Source organism: Nerophis lumbriciformis, linkage group LG10 (genome assembly GCF_033978685.3).
Source record: "Nerophis lumbriciformis linkage group LG10, RoL_Nlum_v2.1, whole genome shotgun sequence".
In the NCBI taxonomy this organism is placed as follows: Eukaryota; Metazoa; Chordata; class Actinopteri; order Syngnathiformes; family Syngnathidae; genus Nerophis; species Nerophis lumbriciformis.
The window spans coordinates 29,841,245-29,865,116 of NC_084557.2; the positions used below are offsets into that span (position 1 = coordinate 29,841,245).

Sequence of the window (23,872 nt, forward strand, 5' to 3'; positions counted from 1 at the left end):
TTGATGCTAAGGGTGCATCAACAAAATATGATGTGATTTTTTCAGTTTTTTAGTTTTAATAGATTTGCGAAATAAATAAAAAAACATTGTCATTATGGGATATTTTCTGGAGAATTTTGAGGACAAAAAATAATTTATAGTATGGAATAGAAATGGAAAAAGGCTGTAACGTTACAAAATGTGGAAAAAGTGAGGCACTGTGAATACTTTACGGATGCACTGTATATTTTCTAAAAGGCGCTCCAAAAATCTTCTTAAAAAAGCCAACAACGCTCCGTTTACATGCTTTGACCTGCATAATAACCAAGCTGTGCGAAGAGCTCAGCTAACACAGCAGAACTATTTCTCTGGTGTAGTGACACATCACCTTGCTCACACTTCATTTGACCCCTGGTAAATTGTCACCTACTGGCTTGAGCTGCAAATAGCATTGGCAGTGACCCTCCATAAAATAAAGAAGCTTGAGCTGCTTCTGCTGTATTACCTTTTGAATTTGAAAAAAAAAAATACTGCTCTGTTATAAATCATGTGTCTCACCTGTATAGTCGAAGGTTTGAAACTTTCCACGTTACCAACTTCACCTTTGACACTACATGTCTTTTACAAAAGAAGCATAAGACCATACAATAATGCAATCATGTATAGTAGAAAGTTGTGGCACCAAACTTAAAAAATTCACACACTACCAACTTGATACTACATGGCTCTCAACAAATGGAACACAGCATAAGACCATTGCAACATCGCTAGGAAGGATTTTTTTAAATCTGAAGAGTGAAGGTAATTATGAATTTAGCAGCTCTAGAAAGACAGAACATCAGTCGGCATCACAGTGAGAGCGGACATTTTATGGACTGTTTTCTCATTTGAAACGCTTAGCGCTTAACAACGAACGTCATTGATGTGCAGAAAAAAAGTTTGGTAACGCCTAAAATGAGCAAAATACTGTAAATATTGCGTTTTATCATTTGTGCCTGTTACTATATTACATACATACAGCATGTACAAACCCCGTTTCCATATGAGTTGGGAAATTGTGTTAGATGTAAATATAAACGGAATACAATGATTTGCAAATCCTTTTCAACCCATATTCAATTGAATGCACTACAAAGACAAGATATTTGATGTTCAAACTCATAAACTTTATTTTTTTTTGCAAATAATAATTAACCTAGAATTTCATGGCTGCAACACGTGCCAAAGTAGTTGGGAAAGGGCATGTTCACCACTGTGTTACATGGCCTTTCCTTTTAACAACCCTCAGTAAACGTTTGGGAACTGAGGAGACACATTTTTTAAGCTTCTCAGGTGGAATTCTTTCCCATTCTTGCTTGATGTACAGCTTAAGTTGTTCAACAGTCCGGGGGTCTCCGTTGTGGTATTTTAGGCTTCATAATGCGCCACACATTTTCAATGGGAGACAGGTCTGGACTACAGGCAGGCCAGTCTAGTACCCGCACTCTTTTACTATGAAGCCACGTTGATGTAACACGTGGCTTGGCATTGTCTTGCTGAAATAAGCAGGGGCGTCCATGGTAACGTTGCTTGGATGGCAACATATGTTGCTCCAAAACCTGTATGTACCTTTCAGCATTAATGGCGCCTTCACAGATGTGTAAGTTACCCATGCCTTGGGCACTAATACGACCCCATACCATCACAGATGCTGGCTTTTCAACTTTGTGCCTATAACAATCCGGATGGTTCTTTTCCTCTTTGGTCCGGAGGACACAAAGTCCACAGTTTCCAAAAACAATTTGAAATGTGGACTCGTCAGACCACAGAACACTTTTCCACTTTGTATCAGTCCATCTTAGATGAGCTCAGGCCCAGCAAAGCCGACGGCGTTTCTGGGTGTTGTTGATAAACGGTTTTCGCCTTGCATAGGAGAGTTTTAACTTGCACTTAGAGATGTAGAGACCAACTGTAGTTACTGACAGTGGGTTTCTGAAGTGTTCCTGAGCCCATGTGGTGATATCCTTTACACACTGATGTCGCTTGTTGATGCAGTACAGCCTGAGGGATCGAAGGTCACGGGCTTAGCTGCTTACGTGCAGTGATTTCTCCAGATTCTCTGAACCCTTTGACGATATTACGGACCGTAGATGGTGAAATCCCTAAATTCCTTGCAATAGCTGGTTGAGAAAGGTTTTTCTTAAACTGTTCAACAATTTGCTCATGCATTTGTTGACAAAGAGGTGACCCTCGCCCCATCCTTGTTTGCTAATGACTGAGCATTTCATGGAATCTACTTTTATACCCAATCATGGCACCCACCTGTTCCCAATTTGCCTGTTCACCTGTGGGATGTTCCAAATAAGTGTTTGATGAGCATTCCTCAACTTTATCAGTATTTATTGCCACCTTTCCCAACTACTTCGTCACGTGTTGCTGGCATCAAATTCTAAAGTTAATGATTATTTGCAAAAAAAAAAATGTTTATCAGTTTGAACATCAAATATGTTGTCTTTGTAGCATATTCAACTGAATATGGGTTGAAAATGATTTGCAAATCATTGTATTCCGTTTATATTTACATCTAACACAATTTCCCAACTCATATGGAAACGGGGTTTGTATATAAAACGCAGTGGTGAGCTATCAGGGCCAGCAAGGCCTTCTCTGCTGGCCTAACATAACCACAACTCATGATCATAATTAAAGATAAAATAATTTTTTTATTTACGTTCCCTCAATTTCTAAAAGTATTCATATTCTCTTCATGTCATATTATGTTTGTTACAGTGCTGTTGTTTTTAGTTTTAGTTTGTATCCAATCAGAATTCAGCTAGCTTATGTTGCAAGAGGCCTTCAGAATCAACAATGCGGGCGTCCGTGCACTGTAAGCGATCAGGGACATACAGCTGATAGACAGTTGCGATAGCCAATCAGAACACGAGTTGTTGTCAGTAAGGCTTTCTGGCTGGCCTCACATTGAACGTGACATTTACGCGTCCTGTGATTGGATACTCATCGGGGCCGTTAGTGGATGAATTTGAGAACACATAGAGTTGAGAGACAGTTGCGATAGCCAATCAGATCACAAGTTGTTGACAGAAGCCTCTCTAATTAGCCTGATGTTAACCAGACTGTGATTGGATACTCACTTGCATTCCAAAGTGAGTATCCATTCACAAGCTTCAATTTAGCAGGAAGCGGGAAGTGTTGCGCCGTAGCCAGACCGGGATAGTTATTCAATGCGCAGTAGGGTGTAAGTGTGTTCCTGTATAGTATTTCTCCAGCAATGGTCAATGGGTGACATCTATTATGGTATTTTGAGAGGTAATCATTGAAGTCGGACATCACTGAAGGCCGAGGTGGGAAACGCACGGCCCGCCACTGAAAAAACGGCTCTGGATGTTTTTGGATAGTATTTAGAATGTTTTATTGGCAGAATAGATAGTACACCTGCACTGATAGCTGCCTCTTACTTTTTAATATTTAGAATATAAAGAAAATGGAAAGATATATGTTGTTGTCCCACATGAGGATTGTAAATGATGGGCAAAATTCCAAAAAAATGCAGTTCCGTTGAATGTTTATAGTTTGTTTTTATGGGTGGGATTCAATTCCAAAGAAATTGACATAAAGCACCTTGCAGGTATTTTTACTTTTACAGGTTTACTTGACACTGAATTCAAATGCCCACATGGATAAAAACACAATACCAGGTTATGTCTGTGTATTGGGGGTGAATCATCCAAAAAATATTTCAATTAGATTTTTTTTACACACCTAATAATTAAAGGGGAACTGCACTTGTTGGGGAGAATTTTGCCCATCTTTAAAATAAATGCCAACAATGCTCCATTTTCCATGCCATGACATGCATATTATTAACTAAGCTAAAGCAACATTGCGTAGTCACACAACGCCTCGCTCACGCTGGCGAATTGTCAGCTACTAGCTAACTTCAGCTGCTGATAACTTTGGTTGTGACCCACCATAAAATAAAGAAAAAGAAGGATGTTGAACTGCTTCTATTGCCTTTGAGTTAGGAAAAGTTAAATCTACCGTAGATTATAAATCATGCATCTCACCTGTATAGTAGAACGTTGTTGCACCAGAATAGATCGTATCCTTATCTGTATTGTTAGCTGCCTCTTATTTGCAGTTTTTCACTATTTAAAATGCAAAGTGAATTTCCCCTTTAAACACAATTTGTTATGTATACAGGAGGAGGAATTGGCACAGACAACAGTGGCGTAGTTATAGCCCTATATTTAATTATTATATATGCACAATATATAATAATAATCAGGAATGAAGTGTGACTAAATCCAAGTGTGTATGGTGTGCGACTATGTGTGTGAATTAACTGTTGAGCGAGAGGCGGAAGTCCCGGAGGGGAAAGACAGGCTCGTAGATCTGTGAGCAGGCAGGAAGTCAGGGGTATAGCGAGGCGTCGAAGGTCCTTGTTCAGGCGGGAGGTCGAGATCCAAGAGGCAGTCACGGAAGCAGAGGGAACGCGGGGAGACGAGGCGCACTGCTCATCACGCGGGAACGAAGGGGCAGTGTACTCAAACAGAAGACTACGTTCTGACGCGGGATAGTACGTCGTGCAGGCTTATGAAGGCAGGTCAGATGATCAGCTTCAGGTGTGCTGATTGCCGGTGATTGATTGCAGCTGTGCACCGGCACAGCCGCTGTCGGAGTGGCGTGCGCAGGTGCGCTCTTGGAGGGGCAATCAGCAGAGCGCACAGATGAGTGTGCATTGGAATGCGCCCTGGCTGTGACACAATTGTTCAATTGAACAGTGGATATTTTTTACATACTATTAATGCTATTTACTACTTTGGTTGGTAAAATGGTGGTAATATGCACAGAAAAATGCAAATATTTCAAGACAGCAAAGCAGTTTTAATTTTACAGCTTTATTGAATTTGCATCACTCTACACTATCTTAAATTTGGACAAATACTTGCATCCCGTCAATGTCTCTACTGGATCTGCTTTACAGAAACATACATTAAGAACGAAACAATCTCATACAATTTAATATTCATACTTGTATGCCACTTTTCTCATCTGACATGTACAGTATATAATATATTTTAGTCTCTGCCTCCGTCATATAGGACTACTAGAAAAGGAAGGGAAAAGAATGTTAAGAAACGCACCAAACCCATGAAGGGTTAGCATGGCCTAATACTACAGCAAAGTCACTAGACATTCAGTTGACATGCACTCAGTTGAAGAATACAAAAGAACACAGTCACAGAGGGAATTAATTGTGGCCTTAATAGAGGGAACATTTGGCAATTTCCTGACTTTGGAACCTGGAATCATGTACTAGCACTTGTTGAGGTAAACCCAGTGACTTTTCTCAAAGCACTAATTGGAGTTGGAGTTTCCGTACCGTATGTCACTGTCACTCAGTAAAGTCAGGAAACATTCAGCGTAAACTCTGTTTCAAAGTGTCGTCATTTAGTCGAAGGACAAAGCACAGGTTGCACGCAGGATAAATGATGGTTGAGAAAACGGTATTGGCATTCGGACACTTCATTAAGCATCCGCCCATGAAAATATCGGGCTGCATTGACTCAGGCACTCTAGTATTGTCGAATAGTACACAATGTTTGATGACGTGTAAAGATTGATGCATTCCACATGCCTCCTGACACAGCAGCTTCTTAAATAACTTCCATTTGACACAATTTATTGGCACAAGGTATGGAAAATGTTAAAGTTGAACAGTTATTTATCACATTTCATTTACAGTGGAACCTTGATTTACGAACCAAAGACCAATTAAAAATATGCATGGGTGTACGAACCTTGTCTCCATGTACGAACATTTCATTCACCAATTTGGATGAAACGTAGCACAGCCATTTTGTACAGCGATTGCAAGCATGCTGATCAATCTCCGGTGCTCATTCCGGTGCTACTATACTACTGTGTGTGCCTTTTAGGTGTTTTTTGCCTTTTTACAACATGTTTCTAGTTTTGCTAGCTCATTATGAGTCCTAAGAAAGCAATGGACAAGCTGTGTGGTTTGAAACATCAGTTGTCAACACATTGCCCTCATTTAAAAAGATTATCCAACAAAGTAAAGTTAATTTAATGTTGTGTTATTCCTAATCATTGTAGCCACATGGCTGTCAAAGTAAAGAAATTTTGTGATTTCAAAGTGCTAGTGACAATTGTGTGTACGTGTCGGCAGTAAATGAGGACAGTTCAGGTAGTTGTTGTTGTTTTGGCTTTGTTACTAAATAGAAAGTCGATCCATCGCCCCTTTGCTATGTTTGTTTGATATACAGGAGTGTGTACAAACTTTTACTAAAATATGGACTCTTGTTGAGGGTGCAACCGTTATTCATGTTTACATTGTTTCTTATGGAGAAATTTGTTTCAGTATACAAACGTTTCGATTTCTAAAGCCGTTTCAAGAACAAATTAAGTTCGTAAACGGAGGTTCCACTTCATTACATGCTGTAATTCTCATCCTTGTTTGCAAGCCTGATGAAACAAATGTTTGCATTCTGTTAACCAGCGCTGCAACCTTTAATAAGAAGCTGGTGTTCAAACCCTGCAGGTTATATACTAAGGGGAGTTGAGAATATATTATACTCAGAAGAACCTGGTACAGGATTTTATAGTACCGTATTTTTCGGAATATAAGTCGCAGTTTTTTTCATAGTTTGGCCAGGTGTGCGACTTATACTCAGGAGCGACTTATGTGTGAAATTATTAACACATTACCATAAAATATCAAATAATATTATTTAGCTCATTCATGTAAGAGACTAGACGTATAATATTTCATGGGATTTAGCGATTAGGAGTGACAGATTGTTTGGTAAACGTATAGCATGTTCTATATGTTATAGTTATTTGAATGACTCTTACCATAATATGTTACGTTAACATACCAGTTGGTTATTTATGCCTCATATAACGTACACTTATTCAGCCTGTTGTTCACTATTCTTTATTTATTTTAAATTGCCTTTCAAATGTCTATTCTTGGTTGTTGGGTTTTATCAAATAAATTTCCCCCAAAAATGCGACTTATACTCCAGTGCGACTTATATATGTTTTTTTCCTTCTTTATTATGCATTTTCGGCAGGTGCGACTTATACTCCGGTGCCACTTATACTCCGAAAAATGCGGTACATGAGGCCCTTTTCCACCACTGTTACAGGAACTTTCCCATTCACCTGGGTAAATACAATTCCCCTGTGTTTCCAACAAAAACTACCCGGGTAGATTTAGTTCTTCAGTTTCTGCCAGCTAGGTGGGACTTTTGGAAGGTTTCTGGAACTTTATCGGGGGCGGGCTGTGCTGTCAAACGCTGATTGGTTGAACACAGTTGGGGCCGTTCCTAAAACGTCTTTCGAACACTACAACCACCATTACAGAATGCTAGACGACTTGTTTATTTCTTATTGTTTATGTATTTCTATTACAACAGCGAGAAAGAAGAGAGAAATAAGAACGAAAGGAACTTTCGACTTGCAGGAACTTTTGTGGGGCATCTGTGTGCTAAAAACTGCTGATCAGTGAAACTATCTTGCAGTCTTTTAACCATTTGCAGTTTATTGTTTGTTATTTTTACAAACTTCATTTCGATGCGCGAAGCTACGAGAAGTGGATGGACTCTTTTAAACGTATTTACGGAGCAATATGAAACCAAACTCGAAGCGGCGACATCAGCTGCTTACTACTCTGAGACTTCGTTGGACAAATGTGGAAAAAAGGAGTCAGTACACGAGTGGAATGAAGATAAAGAACATAAAATATTAACTATTTACTTTACGTGTTGTAAAAGTAGTCCGTTATTAGCCTCAACCCGTGTGAACAGAATGCTAATGCTAACAAGCTAACACTAAAGCTGATGTGTTTGTGTTGTCGATGTGAGATAAATTCTGACATTTATTTTTTATACATTATTTACAGTTGAAATGGACCAAAAGGAATCATTTAATTTCATTTACCGAGACGACGACTTTCTGACTGTTGGACATATCAGACAAGAGCCTGACTTTTTTTTAAGGACAATTCAGTACACTTCATATCGTTTTGTATTTCATTTACTTACTTTTTAGTAAAATAACTTTAACCTAATATTGTCTGTTTATTTACATTGATTGTATAAACTACCCTGAACTGTGAAATGCGATGGAAACACAAACCACACATTTCTCCAGGAACTAGATGTTCCAGGAGCCTAAAGTTCCTGAACTTTTGGTGGAAAAGGGCCTATGGCTAATAAAGGTTATTTGAACAAAGCCTTGCTTGATAGTGAGAGTAGGTTCTTGTCTCAAACCCCTTAGTACCTTTTAACACTGGCACACTGTGTAAGGTGCAGATAAAGCAACTTGTGTCTATTATGGTCAGTTTGTGTGTTCAGGAACACACAACTCAAACTCCATCCAGTGGCCGTCATACACAAATGAAGGGTTGATTTAACAGTGAGATGGTTGGCAAGGTGGTAGCGTTGTAAGAAAAACACACACAGTATATAACAATATATAACCTATAATGGTGGACAAACAGTCATCATACTACAGGACTCTGTAATACATCACAATATTCACTCATTTTAAAATTGTGCTTTTTGACAAAGTCTGAGGACGTAGACATGCTAGACCATTTGTACCGCGCTTGGACTTTGGTGCGATTCCTAGACCCTGCTGGTCTGTATTCTGAGCATTCGTGCTTCAGTTTGCTTTGCCCATTACTTCTAGTCTGCTGTATCACCGTACTTTCCCTGACTTTGTGGATTATTTCCAGTCCTCTTTCAAATTGTTCTGTTTTTTGTTTTTTAGCCTGGAGGCGACTGTCATTAATTACTTGCGAGTAATGAAATGACACATTTTTATACGCACACAAATGTACTCCTGACTTCTGTTATGAACTGTGTTAGGCATCATTAAGAACTGGCGAGGAGGAGCGATTGCTTTACAGCCATTTTATGACTCAGTCTAAGTATGTGTGTGTGTGCCCAGGCATATCTGGGCCGTGGATCAGTGCGCTCACGTCAGCCGAACGTGCCCTGCTTAGGTGTGACGCGCAGTACAAATGGCCTAGTGTAAGTATATCCTGATTGTTTACTATAAAAAGTAACGATAGTCACAATAATATCATGGTGGTCCTGATGTGGTGGTAGGGCGAGTTATACTTCTTAAGACCATATGAAAACTTATCCGAGGATGATGGTGGAGGTTATATATCAGGTACACCGAAGTGCAGCAAACGATCAGGCACTAAACATTGCTCATCGTGATAATTTTTTTTGCAATATTCTGCAAGGTTTTCCATTTTGAAATCTGTAACACATATCTAATATATATCTATATATATATATCTGTATATATATATCTATATATATATATCTGTATATATATATCTATATATATATATATATATATATATATATATCTACATATATATCTATATATATATATATATATATATATATATATATATATATATAGTGTAAAAATATATATATATATATAGTATATAGAGTATATATATATATATATATATATATATCGTATATAGAGTATATATATATATATATATATAGTATATAGAGTATATATATATATATATATATATATATATATATATATATATATATAGAGTATATATATATATATATATAGTGTAAAAATATATATATATATAGTATGTATATATATATATATATAGTATATAGAGTATATATATATATATATATAGAGTATATATATATATATATATAGAGAGAGAGTATATATATATATATATATATATATATATATACCGGTGTATATATATATATATATATATATAGAGAGTATATATATATGTATATATATATATATATATATATATATATATATTAGGGCTGCAACAACTAATCGATTAAATAGAATAAAATCGATTATAAAAATAGTTGGCGATTAATTTAGTCATCGATTTGTTGGATCTATGCTATGCGCATGCGCAGAGGCAATTATTTTTGTATTAAAAAAAATATATATATTTTTTTTTAATAAACCTTTATAAACTGCAACATGTACAAACAGCTGAGAAACAATGATCAAAATAAGTATGGTGCCAGTATGCTGTTTCTTTTCAATAAAATACTGGAAAGAATAGAAATGTAGTTTGTCTCTTTTATCCGATTATTAATCGAAGTAATAATCGACAGATTAATCGATTATCAAATTAATCGTTAGTTGCAGCCCTAATATAATACATACACACGTTAGGTCAGGAAAAAACACAGAGTCTATTTCATCCCTACAAGCCTGTTTCGCTGGTTTCTCTCCTCTTGAGGGGAAATCCCCCGAAGAGCAGAGAAACCTGCAAAACAGGCTTGTAGGGATGATAGACTCTGTGTTTTTTCCTGACCTAACGTATATTCCGCTCTACCCCAGTATTGAGCACTGTGTAACGGATAAACCACAGAAACCTCAACTCAGTCTCTCAAGGTTTATAATAAACAGTATGTAGTTTATGTGATCATACATTTACCGGCCCACAATTTCTACATGTTTATATCTTTATGCTTCACAATCAATGTTATTTTGCTCAGCACTGAGATGTCCCACTTTGTTCGGCGGTCCTTAAGAGCACCAAAGCTGAGGCAAAGTGAAACTTGCATATAACTTTGTCCAATGCTGCCAGAGCTTAACAAATCTGTTTGTCGATCATTTATTGGTGGTTGTGACAATTAGACTTATTAGACTACTAGTGTGTGTGACTTTTTTTAAGGCTTAATGCTGGATTGTGTTGCAAGTTAATAATGTCAGTAGGATTGTGTATGTTAAAAATATACATTTCTATGGACGGTTCAATCTCAGATTTTCACCATACGCTGGTGGGTGTGAAACTGAACCCCTGCTGCTCTTGAAGGGGGGGGTTCAGGTAAATCAATGCCTCACCAGCCATGAACGTCACGGAATTGTTGCTGCCCTACATTTACCGTCTCTATCTACTTGTCCTCCCTATTTGCTGTCCTATTAATAATGTAGTGCAGTGGAATGACAACTTACTTCCTCACATATATTTGCAGCCAGCGTGATCAGCTCGGCCAAAATAATGCACAAAAAACAAACTACGGTTTATCGCTTGAAAGTAGTAAGCCATTCATGAGTTATGTTTGAGGCATTTTAATAAGATAATGGTGAAAAGGTGACATATGATAAAGATTTGTCCTTTGTTTCATCAATAAATCCTCAATGAGCAAAAATAAATGCCGACAAAGATGTGATAGGCTCCAGCACCCCCCGTGACCCCAAAAGGGACAAGCGGTAGAAAATGGATGGATGGATGTCAGCTTCACACTTGTGGTGGAAACTCACTAGGTGGAGGATATTAGGGGTGTCCCAATACAACTTCTTTACTTCCGATATGATACTGATATTGGAACCTTTAGTACTGGTCAATACCGATATGAATCCCATAAGATACTGTATCAGCATGTTGTATAGCACATTTATTTTTTCTAGTGTGCAATGTTAAAGACTTGAGCAAGTGAAGTCACTCCAAGAACAATGGTAGTTATACAACAAACACTAACCTTATGACAGTTTTGTGCTCTGGAAGTGGAGTGATAGTTTGTTTTTTGACAACACGCAGTGGTCACAATAATTAATAAAATTAAGGTCATCAGAGGAAGTTTGATGATGCGGACACATTTGTTACTGGATACTTTTGTGCTTAGCGGCTGTGTCGTTGCTAGCTCCTAGTAGCCTGTCGCCCACCATGTTTACCTTTTGTAAATGACTTCACTAAAATACATGAAAAGACCAACAGGGACGGCGTGGCGCAGTGGTAGAGTGGCCGTGCGCGACCCGAGGGTCCCTGGTTCAATCCCCACCTAGTACCAACCTCGTCACGTCCGTTGTGTCCTGAGCAAGACACTTCACCCTTGCTCCTGATGGGTGCTGGTTAGCGCCTTGCATGGCAGCTCCCTCCATCAGTGTGTGAATGTGTGTGTGAATGGGTAAATGTGGAAGTAGTGTCAAAGCGCTTTGAGTACCTTGAAGGTAGAAAAGCGCTATACAAGTACAACCCATTTATTATTTATTTATAACTTTGCGTGTTGACTGGAGGACATTTAGATGTCAACTGGCTGTTTCGCTGCAGGACTGCTTGTATCAGAGATTTTACATGTAAGCCGATTCTTGTCTTTTTTGCTGATATCGGATCCAGACACCCCTAGAGGGTACCATACCAAAAAGTACCGCTTGGTAGAAGTGCGGCTATAGTACGTTCAGCTTCTCCACAGGGGAAAACGGAGTCATTCATTTGTGGAGAGGTGTTGATTTGTTAGGTGTACCGAATATATAACCAAGACCACCATTTGAGGGAATACAGTTTTTGCCGGACTGCTCCAGCGTGTGGAATCAAGAAGTCAAACGTGTGAGTAAATGTTTAAGTGGGAATTAGTTGCTTACTAGCAACACATTTTCTGGGAACAACATTAAAAGAAAAAGTACCCTGGCGATTGTTAAGGCTTTTATATTCGATGTCATTGATTTGTGCGTCTTTCCGGAGTTTCTGATGCTATGCAGCACAGGTTTCATGAGAGGCTACAGCACTTATCAATATCACGCCACTGATAGAGAAACGACGGACAAGATTTACATCATAACACAATTTCCATATGTACAATCTCTACACGCTAAAATAAGCAACCCAGCATCATTTTAGACAAGTATGACACAAAAAGTGCCAAAAGCGAATCCTTATATTCTTAATCTCTTCTCGCTAGGTTTCAAGGTAAAAGCCGCCTGCAAAAATCTACCCATCTCACAATTGAAATACTGAATTCAACCAATTCAATTAAAATGTTTGTAAACTAGACATGTTTATGAATACTGGAGTCTTGCTTTGTAGCTGGTGCTGGGTTATGTCATGGAGGCTTCACACACATCTTAATTTCTTTCATCTTCCAAAGCAGTCATCATCATAACGGTCCTTGAATACCATATTATTTAGTATATGACAGTAATATTACTATCCTATGGTTAGAAGTGTGTGAAGCTAGTCTAAAAAAACACCCAATGTTTTGTTTGAGTGTTATTTCGCCGCTTTGTCAGTGGGCCTCGTCGACCAACTTTTAGAAAGAAAAATGTAGTATTGACCAATGCATGTCTCTTTACAAATACTGTGTGAGTAAACAATATGGTTTATTGCATTCTTTATTTAAGAGTAGATTTGTAACTTGACCAAAATAACATGTTTAAAGAGTTGCACATGCTGGGAGATGTTATTGTTATAAAAGCTAGTGTAACCGCACCCTACTCTTTACCACTTATCCTCAGAGTCAAAGGGACTGAAATCCATCCCAGAGGACTTGTGTGAGAGTGGTAGGAATGGCAAAGATGTGCATTATTTAGTAGTAGTAGTAGTAATAGTGCACACAGAACTACACTGCCAATTAAAAACAACAGCGGCTGCCCTGTGTCAATGCTATAGGTGGTGCTAATGGTGCCTGGTAGCATTCTTACAGCTTTCACAGCATAAGTGATAATTATAAGCCGCTACTTCTTTTCCAAGCTTTGAACCCTGCAGTTTATACAAGGGTGCGGCTACTCCATGAATTTTTCTTTGCGAAAGGCTAAATCATGGAATGGATTAAGCAAAGAAACAAAGTACGACGATGTTCCACCTTAAGACTGTTCAAACTCAAAGTATTTACAAAGTACAAGGAATAATAACTCTTAATAAACATTGTGAACCTTATTAAAAAGGAGAACATCTTATTCATCTCATGAAGGATAAATAAAGACATCAATGACGTTTCTGTTTTGTTTGATCAGCCGTTTTACTGCCGTGTAAAAGGCAGCGTTTTCTAACAATTAAAGTATGTAAATAAACATTTACAAAATCTTTCTATGTCCCAATGTACTGGTATATATCTGCGGTTTATAGTCCGGTCCGGCTAATACATGAACAAATCATTTTTCTTGTGAAATTTAGTGTGCGGCTTACAGTCTGGTAAATACGCTAATTTGTTAAAAGCAAAGGCTATTTGCTCATGCTGGATTGGTTCATCATTGGTGAATACAGCAAACTGGGGGTTTCTATGTTCATTTGGATCAGCTGGCAGAATTTTCTCAAGACTTAAGACACCAGAGGTGGCCCAGTGTTTGGTCATTATTTATTCTTTAATACCATGAGCGAAATAAAATGAAAAATCTCATGATTTTCGCTTTCAATATTATTGTAAACATTATAGAAACATAATGTGTTATCATTAGATCATTAGGTACAAAGCTACAGTTCTAACACTGCCTCACATGTTAGCGCTTCAATAGTATTTTCACACATTTTTTTGTTTTCTACTGCTGATTTTGATTAGGGTCACCAGTGAGCAGGAGACTGTGCCAGCCGACTTAGGCGAGAGGTGTGGGACACTCTGGACTCTTTAGACAAACTAGCATTCACATTCACACCTACAGACAATTTAGAGTCGTCAATTAAGCTGACATGCATGTTTTGGACCGTGGGAATAAAGTGAGAATAGGGATGTCCGATAATGGCTTTTTGCCGATATCCGATATTCTGATATTGTCCAACTCTTTAATTACCGATACTGATACCGATATATATAGTCGTGGAATTAACATATTATTATGCCTAATTTGGACAACCAGGTATGGTGAAGATAAGGTACTATTAAAAAAAAAATTATAAAATAAAATAAGATAAATAAATTAAAAAAAATGTTCTTGAATAAAAAAGAAAGTAAAACCATATAAAAACAGTTACATAGAAACTAGTAATTAATGAAAATTAGTAAAATTAACTGTCAAAGGTTAGTGCTATTAGTGGACCAGCAGCACGCACAATCATGTGTGCTTACGGACTGTATCCCTTGCAGACTGTATTGATATATATTGATATATAATGTAGGAACCACAATATTAATAACAGAAAGAAACAACCCTTTTGTGTGAATGAGTGTAAATGGGGGAGGAAGGTTTTTTGGGTTGGTGCACTAATTGTAAGTGTATCTTGTGTTTTTTATGTTGATTTAATAAAAAAAAAAAAAAAAAAAAAACGATAATAAAAAAACAATACCGATAATTTCCGATATTATATTTTAACGCATTTATCGGCAGGCCGATATTATCGGACATCTCTACGTGAGAACATACAAACTCTTTATAGAGAGGTCTGCGCTGAAATTCTATGGGGAATAAATACTCCCTTGTTTAGTTTATGTGAGGAAAGTGGATGATAGGCTGTGTGGTCGGCTACAAACGACAACAAAAATTGCAAACCATTTCCGTGTGCAAGGCCAAATGTGAAATGAACAGATTCTATAGAGTCAAAGCTACATGGATGAGCTTTCTGTGATCGATTAAAAACAATGCTGTATTGCCAAACAGACCTTCCAAAGTAGCCCAGGTACCTGCTACATGAAAAGCTCAATAGATGTCCATGCTACATGACAAACGCCAACTGGCTAGAACACAACTCATAATAATAATTATAAATATTGACCAGCAAACTACGATGGTTGGATGCAAATGTACTTCTGTTCACTTTGTCAAATGCACTTTGTTCAGTAGTCACTGCCGCAGACACCATTCATTTGCACCGTGTAAACATGTATATTAAGACCTTTCGAGGGACGTGGTCGAGGGAGAAATGCAAAGGAAAGGTAGAAGGAGTGGCGTCCAAGAGTCTCGGTGTCTTGTTGGCTGTGGTTCATGCTCAGGCCCGGTTCACGCTGCACCAGGCGGCTGTGGAGAGACAAGACAGAGAGGTTAGACAGACAGAAAGTGAGGAGTGAAAGAACTATTGACTTGATGGAATGTCATTTAGCCACAGCTTCACCGTCAAGTACAGTGAAGTGTGTTACAGGAGTCAATTATTAAAGGGGAACATTATCACAATTTCAGAATTGTTAAAACCATTAAAAATCAGTTCCCAGTAGCTTATTATATTTTTCGAAGTTTTTTTCAAAATTTTACCCATCACGCAATATCCCTTTCCTGTGACGTCACATAGTGAAGCCAACACAAACAAACATGGCGGAAAGAACAGCAAGCTATAGCGACATTAGCTCGGATTCAGACTCGGATTTCAGCGGCTTAAGCGATTCAACAGATTACGCATGTATTGAAACGGATGATTGTAGTGTGGAGGCAGGTAGCGAAAACGAAATTGAAGAAGAAACTGAATCTATTGAGCCATATCGGTTTGAACCGTATGCAAGCGAAATCGACGAAAACGACACGACAGCCAGCGACACGGGAGAAAGCGAGGACGAATTCGGTGATCGCCTTCTAACCAACGATTGGTATGTGTTTGTTTGGCATTAAAGGAAACTAACAACTATGAACTAGGTTTACAGCATATGAAGTACATTTGGCAACAACATGCACTTTGAGAGTGCAGACAGCCCAATTTTCATCAATTAATATATTCTGTAGACATACCCTCATCCGCGCTCTTTTCCTGAAAGCTGATCTGTCCAGTTTTGGAGTTGATGTCAGCAGGCCAGGGAAGCTAGGGTCGATAGGGGGTTTAGCTCGCTTGTCTGCGGGAACAAACTGCCGCCATTGCTTGCCGTGCTACCGAGGTCCTTTGTCCCTGAATTGCTCACACACTCCGGCAGATTCAATGGGGGTCTGGCGGCAGATTTCTTTGACTTTATCGTTGGAAATGCATATGCTTTGAGTGTCGCAGGATATCCATACATTCTTGCCATCTCTGTCGTAGCATAGCTTTCGTCGGTAAAGTGTGCGGAACAAACGTCCAATTTCTTGCCACTTTGGCATCTTTGGGCCACTGGTGCAACTTGAATCTGTCCCTGTTCGTGTTGTTACACCCTCCGACAACACACCGACGAGGCATGATATCTCCAAGGTACGGAAAACAGTCGTAAAAACGTAAAATAACAGAGCTGATTTGACTCGGTGTTTGAGAAAATGGCGGATTGCTTCCCGATGTGACGTCACAACGTGACGTCATCGCTCCGAGAGCGAATATTAGAAAGGCGTTTAATTCGCCAAAATTCACCCATTTAGAGTTCGGAAATCGGTTAAAAAAATATATGGTCTTTTTTCTGCAACATCAAGGTATATATTGACGCTTACATAGGTCTGGTGATAATGTTCCCCTTTAAGACCCACTCCTACAAAAAAACCCAAACACAAATAGTCTGACCGAATGGCTGTCGAGCCACCGAGCGCCACGTTAGAGTACCTGGGTTGCGCGTGACGCCACTTTGGCACTTGGCAAACACTCCAGCAGTACTGAGAGCGTACCTCGTCAATCTCCCTCTTGCTAATATTGCAATTTTCAATGCCAACAAAGATTTTGGCTCAAAAAACCCTCCACTGCAAGTAAGTAAGAAAAGCTTCACATTTTCAAAAGTGCCAAGCTCGACAACAAAATACATTAGCTTTTCTATCAACATGCTACTGATTAGCGCTCGCGATGTTGCATGGCAATTTCAACACCGCCAAGTTTGCTTATGAAAACTACAGCTAAGATGCATTTTACAATCTAACAGCTGGTGCGTAATAAGTACAATATTTACAGTCTTAAGTAGAGATGTCGATAAATGCTTTAAAATGTAATATCGGAAATTATCGGTATCGGTTTCAAAAAGTAAAATTGATGACTTTTTAAAACGCCGCTGTACGGAGTGGTACACGGACGTAGGGAGAAGTACAGAGCAGTTGCGTCTCCCAGTCATACTTGCCAACCCTCCCGATTTTCCCAGGAAACTCCCGAATTTCAGTGCCCCTCCCGAAAATCTCCCGGGGCAACCATTCTCTCAAATTTCTCCCGATTTCCACTCAGACAACAATATTGGGGGCGTGCCTTAAAGGCACTGCCTTTGCGTGCCGGCCCAGTCACATAATATTTACGGCTTTTCACACACACAAGTGAATGCACGCATACTTGGTCAACAGCCATACAGGTCACACTGAGGGTGGCCGTATAAACAACTTGAACACTGCTACAAATATGCACCACACTGTGAACCCACATCAAACAAGAATGACAAACACATTTCGGGAGAACATCCGCACCGTAACACAACAGAACAAATAATAAGAACCCCTTGCAGCACTAACTCTTCCGGGACGCTACAATATACACACCCGCTATCCCCCCACCTCAACCCTGCCCCCCCAACTCCGCCCACCTCAACCTCCTCATGCTCTCTCGGGGAGAGCATGTCCCAAATTCCAAGCTGCTGTTTTGAGGCATGTTAAAAAAAAAGAATGCACTTTGTGACTTCAATAATAAATATGGCAGTGCCATGTTGCCATTTTTTTTCCATAACTTGAGTTGATTTATTTTGGAAAACCTTGTTACATTGTTTAATGCATCCAGCGGGGCATCACAACAACATTAGGCATAATAATGTGTTAATTCCACGACTGTATATATCGGTATCGGTTGATATTGTAATCGGTAATTAAGAGTTGGACAATATCGGAATATCGGATATCGGCAAAAAAGCCATTATCGGACATCTCTAGTCTTAAGACCTTTTCGGGCGCAACGAACGACTAGATACAGCAACAACTTAACTGACTAGCCAACACACCATTAACTATTCACTACTGCCATCTAATGTCTTGGACTTGTAACTGTAATTGAGACTCACAAATGTGGTAACAAAACAAGATACAGCAATGTGTGAATGTGAGTGTGAATGTTGTCTGTCTATCTGTGCTGGCCCTGTGATGAGGTGGCAACTTGTCCAGGGTGTATCCCGCCTTCCGCCCAAATGCAGCAGAGATAGGCTCCAGCACCCCCGCGATCCCAAACGGGACAAGCGGTAGAAAATGGATGGATGGATGGATGGAATATTTATTAACACAGACAAAAGTACTGGAAATGTCTACCAATGATTCCCAGGTACTCATCCCTAGTCCTGACCCCTGCAAGCACATCTTGCAGGGGTCAGTATAGGGGCGGTACAGCTCGGTTGGTAGAGTGGCCGTGCCAGCAACTTGAGGGTTACAGGATCGATCCCCGCTTCCGCCATCCTAGTCACTGCCGTTGTGTCCTTGGGCAAGACACTTTACCCATCTGCTCCCAGTGCCACCCACACTGGTTTAAATGTAACTTAGATATTGGGTTTCACTATGTAAAAGCGCTTTGAGTCACTAGAGAAAAGCGCTATATAAATATATAATTCAATCTTCTTCAGAGAGTGGCATGCAGTATTGCAGTGAAATCTCGGTTTAGGAACCCCTCCTTGTACCAACTTTTTGAATTTACGAACCACAGACCGGATAAAAAAAGATGCTTTGATGTACGAACCTTGTCTCTGTGTACGAACGTATGAGCCATTTTGTGCCCAGCAGCACATCCGTTATGGGCGGGCTGATCGATCTCTGGTGCTCATTCAGTCAACCCAGCAGTGCTGTTATTAGCTACCGTGCTACTTGGTACTTAGGTTTTGTTTTTTTAACCTTTTCACAACATGTTTCTATTTTTGTTAGCTCAATATGAGTCCAAAGAAAACAATAGACGGGCGGTGTGTGGTTTGAAACTTTCAGGAAGTATCCACAGCGTTGTCAACACTTCCTCCTCTCTCCCCCTCCCTTCGGCTGCACGCAAATACAAGTCAACCAACAAGGTAAAGCAGATTTTATTTCTTATTCCTGGTCATTGTAGCAACCTGGCTGGTAAAATTAAAGGAGTTTTGTGATTTTAAACTGAGTGCACCACAGGGCTAGTGGCTGTGTGTGTGTGTGTGTGTGTGTGTGTGTGTGTGTGTGTGTGTGTGTGTGTGTGTGTGTGTGTGTGTGTGTGTGTGTGTTGGCAGGGCAGCAGTTTAACTACTTGCTGTTTCATTTTTGTTATTAAATAGAAAGTATTTGTTTATATATAGTACTGTATAGTGCTTTATATTGTGTTCAAAGTGTACAAACTTTTACAAAAATATTGACTTATGTGGTGAAATGTGTTTCAGTATACACACTTTTCTATTTACGAACCCTGTTCAAGAAACAATTAAGTTCGAAAATTGAGGTTCCACGGTATAACAAAAGTAAGAAACCCAGTTAAGCCTTTATCTTTGAATATATCCTATCCAAACTACACCAGGACATCAACCGGCGCAGTTCAGGATCAATATTGGGACGTCTGCCAAGATGTAAGGACGATGGTAACTGGTTACTGTCGGCCATAACCACGCCAAACCATCAACAGCAAAACTTGCTGTACTTTCAACAAGCAGCTGTCCTCCTTAACTTGTGCCAACACACACCAGGCTCATCCCTTGATTTGACTGTAAAATAGTGTTTATTTTTTACAACATTTTACAGTATATGGAAGAACAGTACCACTGTTTTTTGTTTTTTTGGGGGGGTGGACGGGGGGTTACAGAAAAAGCTGGCAGCTTAGTTGCCAGAATTTTTGTGTTAAATTGGATTTTTACAACATAATATTGTTAATGGAAAAACAGTACAAGTTATTTTTTTTTAAATTCTGGCAACTTAGCTGTCAGTTTTTCTACCGTAAAAACAAATGTACCGTCTTTCCATTTACAGTAATACACCGTCAAAAAAACAACGGTAGATTTTACAGCCAAAAACTGACAGCTCAGTCAACAGAATTTTAACACAAAAATTTTCAGTTTACAGTGATATGCTGTAAAGAACGTAACATTTTTTGTCATTTTTATTAATTTGATGGGTAGTTTGCTGTAAAGTTAAGTATCTTTATTTAGTGAAGTGTGAATTATATTTATATAGCGCTTTTTCTCTAGTGACTCAAAGCGCTTTACATAGTAAAACCCAATATCTAAGTTACATTTAAACCAGTGTGGGTGGCACTGGGAGCAGGTGGGTAAAGTGTCTTGCCCAAGGACACAACGGCAGTGACTAGGATGGCGGAAGCGGGGATCGAACCTGCAACCCTCAAGTTGCTGGCACGGCCACTCTACCAACCGAGCTATACCGCCCAACAAAAACAAAAACTAATATTTGTTGCAATAATGGATACTATTAAAGTTTCAAAGGTATGCGATTTCAGGCAGTACATATATATTTTTAAAATTTATAACATTTAGTGAGAAAATAAGTACTTTATTGAGACGTAACATTTCCATGTGTTTGCGGGCCAGATGAAATGATGTGGCGGGCCTTGAGTTTGACACCTGTGCACTATTGTATATGTGTTCAACGGGTTTTTAAACTGTGAGAGACAAGACCATACAGTGAATATGTTTTTGCTGCATCTGCTGTTAAAAAAGGGCTAGATTTGTTTAAAATCAATAAACTCACAATTACTTTTTAATGTGTATCTCAAAAAAATTTGAGTTTAGAATATCATCAAGATTTAAAAAATTAGAACGGTTCTACCGGCTCAAAAACACATTGGACTGTCTTCTTTTTTTTTTAGTGGACCTTCTTACGTCTACTAGGGTTGTACGGTATACCGGTATTAGTATAGTACCTCGATACTAATGAATCATTTTCTGTACTATACCGTCTCTGAAACATACCCGTCCCGCACCTCCCCATGCCCGCGTCGAAGTCACGTCGAGTCATTGCTGGTTTACGAGCAGAGGAGCATGTTCGCCAGTGCACAATCACAGAGTACTTACAAGCAGACACAGTGTGTAGACAGAAAAGGGAGAACGGACGCATTTTGGTTTAAAAACTAACAATAAAGGTGAAGTTACAACACTGAAACGCCCTCAGGAAGAGGTGCTTTAAGACATGGCTAGCTAGCTAGCTAGCGGCTATAGTCCATCCGCAGTCTGCAGTTTTGTAGCTACTTCTAAATCACTAATCCTCGCCTCCATGGTGACAAATAAAGTAAGTTTCTTACAAGTATCATCCCTGCATCAAAATGTAAACAAACGCCATTGGTGGATCTACACCTAACATCCACTGTAATGATACCAAGTACAGGCAAGTATCTAGTCGATATTACTATGATTACGTCGATATTTAAAAAAAAAAAAAAAAAAAAAGTATATTATGTTTATAAACTCAGGAAATATGTCCCTGGACACATGAGGACTTTGAATATGACCAATGTATGATCCTGTAACTACTTGGTATCGGATTGATACCCACATCTGTGGTATCATCCAAAACTAATGTAAAGTATCAAACAACAGAAGAATAAGTGATTGTTACATTTTAACAGACGTGTAGATAGAACATGTTAAAAGAGAAAGTAAGCAGATATTAACAGTAAATGAACAAGTAGATTAATAATTCATTTTCTACCACTTGTCCTTAATAATGTTGACAAAATAATAAAATGATAAATGATACAATATGTTACTGCATATGTCAGCAGCTAAATTAGGAGCCTTTGTTTGTTTACTTACTACTAAAAGACAAGTTGTCTTGTATGTTCACTATTTTATTTAAAGACTTAACTGCAATAAGAAACATATGTTTAATGTACCCTAAGATTTTTTATTCAAATAAAGCCAATAATGCCATTTTTTTGTGGTCACCTTTATTTAAAAAAGTACCGAAAAGTATCGAAATAATTTTAGTACCGGTACCAAAATATTGGTATGGTTATAACACTAATGTCTACTAAGGAATAGGATTAGGCTTTTTATTGTTGTTGCACATTCAGAACAACACAATTGTGGAATACTGATGGCGGAAGCTGCCATGCAAGGCGCAAACCACGACACATCAGGAGCAGTTAGGGGATCTGTGTCTCGCTCAAAGAGAACTCGACTTAATTTGGAGAAAGTGGGGGCTGGCTGACATTTGATTGACCTATAAAAGAAACTTTATTAACTCAGTAATGAAAAACAGCACATAAAAGTATTTCCACTGCCCAAACCTGCACCAATGTTGGTTTGGGGAGATTTTGACAAGAGGGGGGGTTAGGTGATTATCAATCATAAAACTTTAAGAACATAACAACTATAATAGTTAGGGCAAAACATTTTGCAGCACAAACGTAGCACAAACAATTGAGGAAAGTTTGGGGAGATTTTGACATAGTTGGGGACAGTTAATGAAAAAAACACGTTGATTACACGGTAACTTAAAAACATACAACGTTAATAACTTAAAATCTATAGTAGTTAAACCAAAACTTTTTGCAGCTCAAATGAATGAGACTACTTTGGCCTAATTTGGGAGAGAGCGTGGCTGTGCCAGCAACCTGAGGGTTCCTGGTTCGATCCCAACCTTCTATCAACCTCGTCACGTACGTTGTGTCCTTGAGCAAGACACTTCACCCTTGCTCCTGATGGGTCGTGGTTAGGGCTTTGCATGGCAGCTCCCGCCGTCAGTGTGTGAATGTGTGTGTGAATGGGTGAATGTGGAAATAGTGTCAAAGCGCTTTGAGTACCTTGATGGTAGAAAAGCGCTATACAAGTATAACCCATTTACCATTTAATTTGGAGAATGGGGGTTGACCTTTAATTGATCCATAAAAGAATGTTTAATAACTGGGAAGCAAAAACTGCACAAACTACCAGTTCAACTGCACAAGTGAATTAGATTATTTCAACAGAGTGTGCGAGGGGTGGGGGGCCAATTTCACACAGGTGTAAAACCCTTTACTGGATGTTCAATCGAAAGTTTCAAGACCCACTTTTCAGCAACCTTAGATAAAATAGGGAGGATGCTAATTGGTCTGTAATTGGATGCAGATACCTTGTTACCAGAATTAACAATGGATGTCACTGTAGATACCGTCCTTTGAAGCCAGTAATTGGTTTACTCACATCATTATTGGTTTTATCAGTGCCTCAGAATGTTTTAAAAGGTCTGTGTCTAAGTTCTACATATCCTTGGCCTTCGAGCATTTCAATGCAGAAATAATCTTCTTAATTTCTCCCTCAGTCATCTGTTTTAGTTCAGACAGGCTGGGTCACCATGCTAGGGTTGGGTGAAACATTAGGAGGGGAAACAGTTTGGTTATTTCTAGTACACCGTCTAA

General features: G+C 38.9%; 2 protein-coding genes across 4 annotated transcripts in view; one reads left to right on the forward strand and one right to left on the reverse strand.

The window, feature by feature from the left end:
- slc38a8a (solute carrier family 38 member 8a) overlaps positions 1–23,872 on the forward strand; it is a 124,885-nt gene that overhangs the window by 37,429 nt on the left and 63,584 nt on the right. The window lies entirely within an intron of this gene.
- Positions 11,303–23,872, reverse strand: part of necab2 (N-terminal EF-hand calcium binding protein 2) — a 360,801-nt gene continuing 348,231 nt past the window's right edge. For all 3 annotated transcript variants that reach the window (XM_061969871.2, XM_061969869.2, XM_061969872.2), the window contains one exon: positions 11,303–15,705. In XM_061969871.2, the coding sequence (XP_061825855.1) occupies positions 15,677–15,705 (29 nt within the window). In that variant the 3' untranslated portion in view covers positions 11,303–15,676. The remainder of the gene's footprint in view (positions 15,706–23,872) is intronic.